Below are 12,041 nucleotides of genomic sequence, written 5' to 3'. Positions count from 1 at the left end.
TGCTACATTCAAGTGAGGCTTCTAAAAGTGTCATGCCCCCAATCCCAGCCCACGGGTGGTTGGGGAAGCTCATTTTCATGAATTAAGGCTAGTCTTTATTATATGGTAATTCCACTAGTATTGGGCATTGGAGTAGTATCCTGTCCCCCCAACCAAAAAAAAAATCAGACTTCCAAGATGACTTGGTGGAGAAAAGAGCTTGCCATGGAAGCCTGCTGATCACGGAGGACGCTTGAGACGGGGATGGTGGAAAACAAGAGCTCACTCCCGTGATGCCTCACACACACACACACACACACACACACACACACACGGTGGCACATCTAAACCACACTAAACAAATAAATAAATTTACAAACAAGTAGAAAAGAATGTCATTCAGAATATAAATGACCAGCCAAATACTACTGTTTTTTCTTTTGAGCATAAAAGATGAAAATGTAGGGATAGAAGGAAGACTCAGTTGTTAAGAACATTCCTTTCTACTCTTGTCATAGGACTGGAGACATGCAATACATGTGTACACACACATCCAAATAATGAAATTAGTATAATTAAAATAATGGAATTTTCTTATGATAGCATACACATGTACATGCAAATATATGTGTGTATATATACATATATGTACTTTAAATGAGTAAAAAGGTTTGATGTGTAAATAATATAGTTGAAATCTACTAATTTTTTATCTTTGAGGACCATTTTTATGCCATGTTTTCCTATTTTATTTATTAATTTCAGTGTGTTTTGAGTGAGCAGAACTCTTCTATTGAAAAACATTTAAAACTATCTAATAGTGGGTGAAATATTTTCCCCAAAATGAAGCATACCAATTTGTTATCCAACAACAATTGATCAGCACTGAAAACATACATACAAGTAATATTTTATAGACTGATCAGGTTGTATTGAGGAAAATGCATACATATGCATGCTTGTACACACATATTTATGTATGTATGTCATATAAAAATCTCTTCATTCTTCGTGTGTGTGTGTAAAGTGAATTCCCTTGTTCTGAAAGAAGTAAAATATTTTAATGTTCATTGTATGACATTCAAATTCTATAGTTTACATTGAGTAAAAGCATTGAAGACAATTTTCCATTTACAATACAAAGTACTTATGCTGACGCTATCATTTTAATTAAATATCATTTTGTTGCAGTAAAGACATTTGGATAATGATAAGAATACCTTCCCCATATGTTAAGTAACAAAAAACTAAGTACATTTTTACTTTATTTTGAAAAATTAGAAGATGAAATATTTATTCAGTGTCCTGTGTGGAAGATATCAAGTACCTTTGTAAATAAGGAATCTACTTGAGAACATAAATGCCAGTGAGTGTAATCCTAGTTTTCTCTCACTTCTTGCATAAAGTGTCAACACATGAGCTAGCAATTGTGACACGATAGATTTTAGTTATGTATTATAAGGAACCAGACTGCAAATAAAGCGGCCTTCTCTAGCATTCAGGCATTTCAAAGAAAAAGTTTGAGAGAGAATAAGAATACTAATGAAGCATAGCATATGAGCCTTCTAGCAGTGGGAAACCTTTACCTTGGATTAGAAGAGAAAATGAATGAAAAACTGATTACCCAGATATTACAGGGATATATGGATATACTTAAGATCCATGGCAAATGTTGTTGACTAAAATCAACCATCCACAAACATGCCAAGAGGCATGAAAGTGTGTTTTCATTAATATTTTGAAACATTTTAGGTGTTTCTATTGATCACTGCTCTGATCACTCGAGGGTCACTCAACCTCTATGATTTACATTAATCTAAGCTTTCTGAGGGCAGTCTGCATAAATCGTATCCTTTAATGTTTAATACCTAATAGTCCATATGCTTGAAGACTACCCACTTAAGTGACCAGTGGAGAGGCAAAGTTTAAGACTTGTAGTGTCTTCAGATGTGGAGAATGGGTGAATAAATTTACATGTTTACATGGAATATTTAGAAATAGCTCTTGTAGACCAGACTGACCTCTAACTCACAGCGATTCGCCTGCCTCTGCTGGGATTAAATAAAGGCAGGTGCCATCACCACCTGGCTAGTACTAACCTTCCTTCATGGGAAGCTTGATACAACAGAGTTCAGTGGATTTTCTCGGAGCTATAAATCAGGAATCAAAGAACTTTAGTACATTGACCAAGATCAAGTAATCATGCAATTTCTAAACAGTAGAGCCATGATTTCTCTGAGAAACCTGCTAAAGAACACCACAATTTATAGCCACACTTCCTGAATCTGAGATATTTTCAGACCACTGCAGATTGTTACGTGCTCAGGTATAACAAGAAACCCAGCTTCTTCTATAAACATGGGTCACCATGTCCGTTGCTCGTCTTTAAAAAACACACAAGAGGTGTATTTTGTCTTTGTCTTAGGCACTAACTTTAATCCCTTACCTGAAGCCTTTGTCTGATTAAGTGTTGCCTTCTGAAATATTCTTGGAAATGTTGATGTCAATGGGGAAACATTGTTTGGTATCTAATTTTGTAGAGAAAGGTTACAAAGTTTTTGTGCTTTGAATATTTCATTATTTAAAGTTGTTTTCATGGCTGTAAGAATTTCATAATGGTAAATATGTTTCTAAAGTGGTCTGTTGGAGCTGAGGAGATAGCTGCCTGTTTAAGAGTGCGTAGAACTCTTCTAGAAGACCACAGTTTGGTTCTTAGTGCTCACAGCAAGTAGGTCACAGCTGCTTGTAACTTCAGTTCTAGGAAGGAAATGGGACCTCTAACCTCTGAAGAAACTGGTACTCAAATGCACATACTCAAACACATACCAATAATTACAACTAACAAAAATAAATCTTAAAAAAGAGTGGATGTAGTAATACTGCATGTGAATGGTAGTGATATCGCACAATAATGATAGGCTGCTAAATCTCAGGTTCACTGTACTCTAAATTATGATAGATTTCAGGATATATATATATATATATATATATATATATATATATCTCATCACAAAGTCTTCTTTCTTTTCTCATGTTCCTTTATATGCTATGCATATTTGACTTAATGGTTTTACTCAGTTTTGTTTTTCTATTGATAATTATGTCTCTGATTTTATGCATATACACAAACACCATACATGTAACCCCAAATTAACGAGACCCTTAGAGACAGCATTTGCTAGAGATTTTTCAATAGAATGCTAACATGGTTTCCAAGGGCATTGGTCATAATAGTTAGCTGGCACACATATGAAGGCATCCATTTTTTGATCTCTGTGCTACAGATTCTATTTAATATAAATGGTTTGAAACTGGGGGTCTTTATTTTTATTGTTGTTGCTGCTTGTTTATTTGTTTGTTTGCAAGAAGCACCATAGTGAATTCTTTTGAATGGCCCTTGGTTCACACAGTGGAACCACTGTCCGAGGGACTGAAGAACAATGCCAGATAGCTCTCTGAGTTCTGGAGCTCTTACATAAGGCATGTGGGAGTGGTCAAGAGCATGAGCTGTGGGGAGCAACTGAGTCAAGTACAAATCCTCTCCCTTAATGCCAGAAGAATGACTTCAGGGTAGTTATGTAACCTTTGTAAACCTCAGTTTACCTGAGATTACATCCTGATATGTTTATAAGTAGAATTAAGGAAACCAACGAGTGTTGACTAACTGAGAACAACCATAAACCATAAACAACAGTAACATAATATTTGTGTTGGTATTGACTATTGTTTAATACATCCTAAGATACATACGTTTTCACACTTAGATATCAGTAGACTCACAAATGTCACTGGGAGAGTATAAAATCCTTCCATGATACTTGATTTAGCATGAATTACTAGGAAAATTTGTGTTAGAAATTAGAAGAAAAAAGATGTCTATGACTAATGTGCTCACTAGAATCTTGTTCGCTGGGTATTCCAAATTGCTCGAGAGAGAGTCAAAGCCCAAATAAAGGATAAAGGGTGAATTAAAAGCACAGGATTTGTGTGTCACATATTGAGACACACATGGAGTCATAGCAGGAATGCTTTGAACTAAATCATGACGTGCAATTACCAGGAAACCCCAAAGAGGCCAGTATATCTGAAAAGGAGTAGGTGAGAGCGAAAAATAGATGTCAAAGGCATGTGTTAAATAATCTCTTTGGGGAGAGTTATATATCTTTGTGATGTTTTGAGCTTCTCTTTGTATTGGATCAAGATACTTCAGAGTTTGTGTCTAAGAAGCAGAAATCATAGAAACACGGAAGTAGCAGCTGAGATTTACTTGCAGGCTATTAAGCCAGACTATTCCAGTGGAGGTCAAGATAACAGCAAGGCAGACAACAAATTCTGTAAATACTATGAACTGGATGAAGGTTTGGCAATAGTTTGGCATCGGATATATAAGATCCCTAAAGGCCTGAGCCTGTGTAAGGATAATGCCCCTAAACTGGAATGAGTAAAACTTCAGGACAATGTAGTTGGATATAATTTCATTTTCTGATATAATGTTTATATAGGGTCAGGGTACTTTTAAAGTGTTCATAAAACAAGACAAGGAGAAGAGATTGAGTTATTTAAGAAATGAGGATGGCTAGTCATGCACTGATACCCTAACAGTGGTCAGGGGAGTGGAGGAGGAGGAAAGGCTGAACCACAGGCAAGGCAGTTGTGTGGGGAAGCGCTGAGCATAGAAGGATGGGGTTTCAGTGCTAAAGCCAGGGCTCTGACATGGTTTTGTGTCCCTTCTCAGGTGTACCTCCTGGAATTTTTTTTTTCACATGGATAGCATGTACAGGGCTTTCTGCTGCAATCATCTGACTCTCCCCTCCTGCAATCATCTGACTCTCTCCTCCCTATGGAGACTACATTCTATTTGAGAATAGACTTGGCGGTCCTTTAAACATCCCCGACACTTTTAAGAAAGTGATAAGCTTTCCCCCCCCCCAAGAATTTCAATATTTTCAAAGCTGAAGAGATGACTCAGAGATTAGGAACACTGGTTGGTCTTGCAGAGAGAAGACCCAAGTTTGGTTCCTAGCACCACACAGCAGCTCACAACCACCTGGGACTCCTGTTTGTGGACCCTTCCCCCTCTTTTTTTCCCCATGACTAACAAAAATGCATATGGTGCACATGCATAGGTGAAGACAAAACATGCATACGCATACAATTTAAAAGAAAGCATTTCAGTATTTTAAAATTCCCCAAGAAATGTTACATCTCAACTGAGATTTCAGTAATCGCCAAACTGGTTCATCATCTGGTCTCAACTTCCCAGGACCTGGCATAGCAGCAGCACACTTGCTTTTCTTGGTTTACCTTTTTGTCTCCCCACCCTCCACTGCTCAAAATCTTCAAGTGATTCGAAATGCTGCTGAGATGATAGTCACCTTACCTTACATCAAATACCTTCCAACTGGAGCCAACTTCAAATTGTACTGCCTAATGTTCTCCTATAAAAGATACCTCCAGCGCTGGACTCTAGCCGACTCTTGGAGGCACTGCCTGGCACTTCTCTTCCCATTATCTCTGCCTGCTTTGAAGTTCAATTTCCAGATTAATCTTCCTAAAAATCAAGTCCAATCAAGTCATTTCTCTGCTCTCAACCAGATTTTTACACTCTATTGCCTGGTGATGTAATTACAAATTTCCTCCCAGGGTAGCTCCATCCCACACACTCAGTAGTCCTGACTCATTGTGCTTAATCTACATAGCTCAGAGAGCAATAGACTGCAATTAGAGATGCCTCCTTGTGTCTTCATTGGTGTTTAAGGAGTAGAGCAGATCCAGTGAGGTCTAATCACTCGTTTCTAATGTCAGTATGCAAGCAGCCAACATATCTACGGTACTTTTATATTTAACTATTTACCTCATCTTCCTTACTTGATTTTAAATTTTATAGAAACGGGACAATAACTTCACTCAATTCTTTAACCTCTAACATACTGTCTGAAACTCCACATTTAGTGGAGAGTAAGTAAATAAACATGACTGTAAACCATATGTACTTATACGGAAGAAATAGGAACTGCTATTAATATATTGCCTAATTCATCATTGTACAAATTACATAAGACAATGCCTAGCATGGGTTAAGGAAGCCTTCTCTGAGTTTGTAAATGCAGGAAGAGCATATCAAAGTGAATTTGTAATCATTGTTAGAAGTTCACAATTCTGGGCTCAATGTTTATCTGCATTTCTTATCTGTTTAATAATTAGTCTTACTATGTAGCACTGATAATGTTTTCATAACTTCTCTCCTACAAAAGGCTCCTCTCCTATAAAATTGCAATAATAATGGCTGTTTTATACGATGGTCATGATGATAAGAGCATGGAATGATACATTCTTTTTGAAGCACCAACTATTGCTTATGTCAGGTTCCTTCTTTCCAGGTGAACAGGCCCCATTCTTCAAAAGAGACCTGGAATCTATAATTAAAGCTGCCTGACAGATTGGACTGGGCACTCATGCTTAGAATCCATTCCATGCTCAGGAGCTATCTATCTAGGGGAACAGCTACACTCAGCCATCATGAGCCTCTTGGTCTTTCTTAGGCTTAGGGAAAGGGAAGATTGGTGACTATTAGCCAAAGGAAGCTTTTCTATGATCTAGGGATCTGTCTTGGGTAATCAATAAAATTCAGGAGTGATATCCCTCCTAAAGTGCCGCCTGCCACTGTTATGTTTATTTGAACCATCTAAAGCAGCTTTACCAATGCCATCCCTCTGAAGGTAGCTGAGAGTCTGGAATGCCAGCCTAACCAAGACTAAAGGGAGGAAGGGACCCTAGTTATAGAGATTAAAAGGGCGCAAAGGCTAGAGAAAACTCAAGAACTGAAATAATTATTTTTGCCATCATTAAGTATACGGTCTCAGAAGTATTTCTCGTTTGTGAAGTGGAAGGGGGACTGATTTGAAAAAGGGAAGCAGTGAGGGACATCAGGGTAAGAACAATCATTTTCAGCAAGTAGGATAGGTTCGTTTTTGCCTGAACTCCTCCTTTTTTCCCTCTTCATTCCATGATAATTTCAGGTTTTTCTTTCTCAGATATCTCTTTGTTCTGTGGCCTCCTCTGAACAAATCTTCTGCCATCAATACTTTAAATATATATATATTGCTAAACATTCTAACCTTGAGGTAATTTTGAAAGGAAGGAAAGGAGTCAGGCCTAATCAATGAGAAGTGGGAGAAGTCAGCGCGTTTTAAGGAAATGCAGTTTTATTGCTTATAAGGAGGTACTGGAATTATTGAAAGCAGTAATGAGCTACAATGCCCTAGATGTGCTTCCTCCATAAGCACAAATGAGTAAATTTACACTTGGAAGTAAAATATGAGCTTTTGGTTGTTTCTCTTCTCCTCCGTCTTTCTTCTTTGTCTTCATTTTTTTTTTCCTCTGCTGAAGGCCTTCTGTCATCAAGTAACTAACATTTACCTCTTTACAAATTGCTTAGCAAACATTTTTCACTTGAACATTAAGCATATTGAGATATGAACTCAAATCTCATTTGTTTAAAAGTCGGCGCTAATGAGGTCAGGACCACACACTAAATCTCTGTATCAGCCAGTCCTGTCCTCTTCCCTCTTGTGTGACTAGAAACGTGTGAATGATGAGCTCTGCTTACAGGCAGCTTGGAGGGAGGGAGTGTGGACCAACCTGCTCGGTGTGCATCCACATCCGGAAAACGGCTGCCTTCGTCCTCTGCTGTGTGTCTTTGGTCAGTAGCTTCAGCTTCCTTTGTGAGAATGGGAGACCTCCGAATTGGAGTCGCATCATTGGTATTTTAATAGTTTGCTTGATATTTCAACTTCTTGCTGTATACTCATGTGACTAGAACCCAGAAGGCAGTTTTCTCTTTCGAGGGGCATATCTTTTCATTGTGTGTATTTGTACTTTATGTGATAATGCTGTTAATACCGTCTAAGCTGTGAGATTTGTCTGAGAATTGACTCTGAACTCTTGGAAGGGAGCATAATGATCCATTTCACGATGAGTGTTTTATTTTTCTCCCAAACTCTTCATTTCAACACAGAGAGAGCTTTTTTTTTCCTCGATTAAAATGTATTTCTTAATTAAATTAAGATGTAAAATAGACTCTAAATTTGTGATTCTAACAAATTTGGGGGAGGCTTCAATTCAACCTGTTATTAATATTTCATTCAGCAACTTCATTTTATTGTTTAATGAGAGCTGCCATGTTCCATTTTTAATATGACTAAAATTGCAATGTAAGCTTAATTATGTGCTCTGAGTATAGGCATCCTTAGTTATTTGCTCGGAGTACCATCATTCTTAGTTATGTGCTCTGAGTATAAGCATCCTTAGTTATGTGCTCTGAGTACCGTCATCCTTCTCCAGGAAGCTAAGTACAACAGTGGTTTCCAACAGACATTAAGTTCTAAAGCTTCAGAGTCTCCTAAAATTCAGTTATGAAAATCAACTATTTTTCTCAATGAAATAGTTCATATATTTTGTATAAAATTATGCTAACCTTTAAATCAGAATACCATATTTTATGATAGAATGTAGATTAAAGATACTTAATTCAAACTTTAACGTATATTAGAATTACAAATTAATTGTTTAGGTACTTGCTTTGTTTTTGACTGTCTTTTTCCTTGGGGAGGGTATTTGCTTTTTGTGGAGTAATTTTGTTTTTCTATTATTTATCATTTTGATTATACTAAGCATAAAGTATGATTTCATAATCTTATCCCCCTTTCTTTTGTTATTTTTAGTGATCTCAGTGAAAATCAAATTCAAGCAATTCCAAGGAAGGCTTTTCGTGGGGCAGTCGACATTAAAAATCTGTGAGTATATAAGCACATCTTAATTTACAGTTCTTTATAAATTATAATCTGTTTTGGATCAGGTTTACATTTTTAATTATCAGAAAAATTAAATACTGATGTAATTTTCTTGTTATTTTTAAGATCTTCCAAAACCAACATAGTTTTTTCCTGTTTGTACAGATGTTTGGCAACTCAAGTCATTATAAAATTTATTTTTAAACATTATGATTAGTGTTTTATAATTTTCAAGGAAGGAAATGGTATTATGATGTGTTTTTATCACTTCCAGAGTCCTCCCTTGTTCACTTTGCAGTTTCTGTCAGGGTATGCTAAACTTCAACTTATAAACACTTTTATTTTCTTTTGGTAATAGTAATATTTCCAGCTGAAGATACAGATGACTCAGAACCACAGCTCTTTCTAGAGATTGGATGTTAAAGGTGTAAAAATGATAAATTCATGCTTTTCTTTAAGTGAATTTTTCTCACATCTCTTCCCTCCTATCTTTGAAGTACTATGTGAATAGCCACCCTTAATCAGAAGAAAAAAGAAAAGAAAAAAACATATTTCTTTATTTTCCTTGATAAATCTTTAATCTAGTTTCTTTCTCGGTGTTTAAGTGCCTATCGCTCTCAAGCTACCTGTGAGACAGAAGCTTTCAGTGGCAAACCTAATATTGTCAATATATGTCTTTATAAATTTCAAAATGCCATGTTGGTCTTTTTAAATGACTTCACATGTTGAGGGTTAAAATGTTTTCCAGAGCTATTGCAATACCTTGGAATGTAGGGGTGAAGAGCCCTTGGGTGCCAAGATTAACTCTTACAATCCAATATTTCTTAGCTAGTCATAAACAGGGCAGGCAATTTTTCAAGAATTAACTCATATTCAGAATTCTCCATGGGAGAATTCAGTTCCATTTTTCTTTAGTAGTGAAAGTGAGACAGATGTTGTCCTTTGTCAAAGAAGACAAGTGTTGATAAAGCCACAGAATTTGGCCTTTACATTTCCCCAGTAGAAATGCGTTTTTCTTTATCATGTATCTGTGCTTTCTGAGTGCCCAAGTAATAACAGAAAAGTACAGCTTTATGGTTATAAATAGACCAAGCCATTAACATCGTGACGGTGGTGATTTTTTATGTGCACTCAGACAAAAAATATTTTTCCTGCTTTCTTTCTCTCTTTACTAGCTGGGACTTTGAGAATGTTTAAGTCGGCTCACCAACAAAAAGGGGGATCCAATCTGTCTCAGTGCATTATGTGTGGATATGTTATTACTTAAGAATTCATAGATGTACGCTCAAGTTGCAGTGGCCACAACTGGCCACCCTGCAGTATGTTACTTGTAACCTCACAGTGGGGCTGCCATTAAGCACTTTGTACAAGTGCATTTAACTATTCTTCATGTATTCAAAGAATTCAAGTCACCAACTGCATGTTCCTATGTGGGAGTCTACATTTAGGACTACTGACCCATCCCAGGGGATTTTTTTTTAAAACATGTTTTCTTCATTTAACTGAAAAGCAAGTGCAGAGATTAAGTGAAAAGTGAGAGAGTAAGATGGCTGCCTTGTGAAATGGGTGTTTTAAATATTTCCCACATACACCACTGAATTTTCTCAAGTTCAAAGACTTACATATACTGTACCATGAAGTTAGGATTACAGACTGAGACACTTTTCCTGTAATTTGGGTTCTTGCACATAAACAATCATCCAGCTACTCTTGTCCTTTAGTACTTAATTTCACAAACTGACTACTGATTACTTGGGTTTGTTGTGGCTATTAGGCAAATGAGGTACAAAAGAACTTTAAACCACTAAAATGCTGGGAAACTGTAGTGTTATGTTTCATTATACAATTATCCAGTGAGTACTTCATAAAGTTATCCACGAATAAACTGCTCACAGAGGAGATAGACTAGTAGAATATAAGATATATTTCAGTATTAAAATTTAATTAAAAGATCATTTAAATATGCATATGATTCCTGTGAGTCAGACACAGAACTTCAAAATGAATAAAAGCGTTTATGCAAACATTAAATGAACATACAACAAAAACAAGATTTATAAATTAGAGACCACATGCTATAGGGATTCAGGGAGGAACAACTTCATAGTATTACGAAAAAAAAAATGTTAGAATTAAAGAAAATGGAGGAAAATCTAAGCTATTATCTTATGTGTGGGTGAACACTACATAGGAGCAAACTGAGGGAGAACATGATACCAAAATCAAAATGCAAAAGAGTTTCGGTTTGGTTGTTTTTGTGTGTGTAAGAAATGGAATGTGACTTTTTTTAAGTGAAGCAGTGATGAGACATCAGGGGTCAACATGTGAGAGGTGCAGGCTGACAGCTTCCTTACAGAGTCAGCTTTGGACGTGTATGTTTCTGTGGAAGAAAGGACGCGTAAGGGGCAGTGTAGACCTCAATAGTAACAATAAAATAAGAAGAGGAAAACAAATCCTATTCTCATCATCTTCCATGAACTAATGCAAAAGGAAACAATGTTTATTCAGCTTAAATAGCTAAAAGAGACTTCAGGATTCAAAAATATTTCAAGCCATATTTTCAAAAATCATTCTGATTTCATGGGTCAGGGTATAATGTTTAGGAGTTTTTTTTCTTTCAACCAAAGGCAGCATATCTTCTAATTTCTAAGTAGAAAATTTAATTTGCCGTATTATTGAACTGCTAGTCCCAGCCATCTATGAATCAGCATCAGACCGCTGATGGCGACTTTAGTACTCCTTGGGACAGAGGAGGTATTTTGTCATCTTTACTGTGCCTGTGTGTTTCCTCCTAAGTTGGTTGTCTTTCATGCTGTCCCAATCAGAGCTGCACAATTATTCACAGGTTAAAAGAGGAAAGAAAATAAAGGTAGAGCAGCAGGCATCAGTGTGGAGCAGAGCAAAGACCCTGCTTCCTGGAGAACTATTGGCCATCCTCTGCTACCCTAGTCTAGCAAGTTTTCCAGATCTGCCACTGCTGAGCCTGAAGTGAGGCAGTTCCCATTCCTACAGGATTTCGGTGACAGCACTTGGTTTACCCTTGAGGTCTGGCTAAGCACGCTCTAAGCGGCATCCTGACAATATAAAATTGATACTGGCAAAATGTTGCAAATGACTACATTTTATTTCCCTTCCTCCAGGAAAGCCCCACTTAAACTATTTCTGACAGATGAACATTCATCTTGGTCTTAAGCATCTCGGGGGAGAACTAACAGTAACTTTTTTTTGGCTATCTCTCTTTATTTCATAGCTGGATTAAAATACTTTTCG

The 12,041-nt window shown here is 36.8% G+C and overlaps 1 protein-coding gene across 2 annotated transcripts in view; it reads left to right on the top strand.

The window, feature by feature from the left end:
- The window catches only part of Slit2 (slit guidance ligand 2), a 338,826-nt gene that overhangs the window by 194,703 nt on the left and 132,082 nt on the right, over nucleotides 1-12,041 (top strand). For both annotated transcript variants that reach the window (XM_048415124.3, XM_048415123.3), the window contains exon 5: nucleotides 8,703-8,774. In XM_048415124.3, the coding sequence (XP_048271081.1) occupies nucleotides 8,703-8,774 (72 nt within the window). The remainder of the gene's footprint in view (nucleotides 1-8,702; nucleotides 8,775-12,041) is intronic.

Source organism: Myodes glareolus, chromosome 8 (genome assembly GCF_982192425.1).
Source record: "Myodes glareolus chromosome 8, mMyoGla1.1, whole genome shotgun sequence".
Lineage (NCBI taxonomy): Eukaryota > Metazoa > Chordata > Mammalia > Rodentia > Cricetidae > Myodes > Myodes glareolus.
This window is presented reverse-complemented; position numbering and strand designations above follow the sequence as displayed.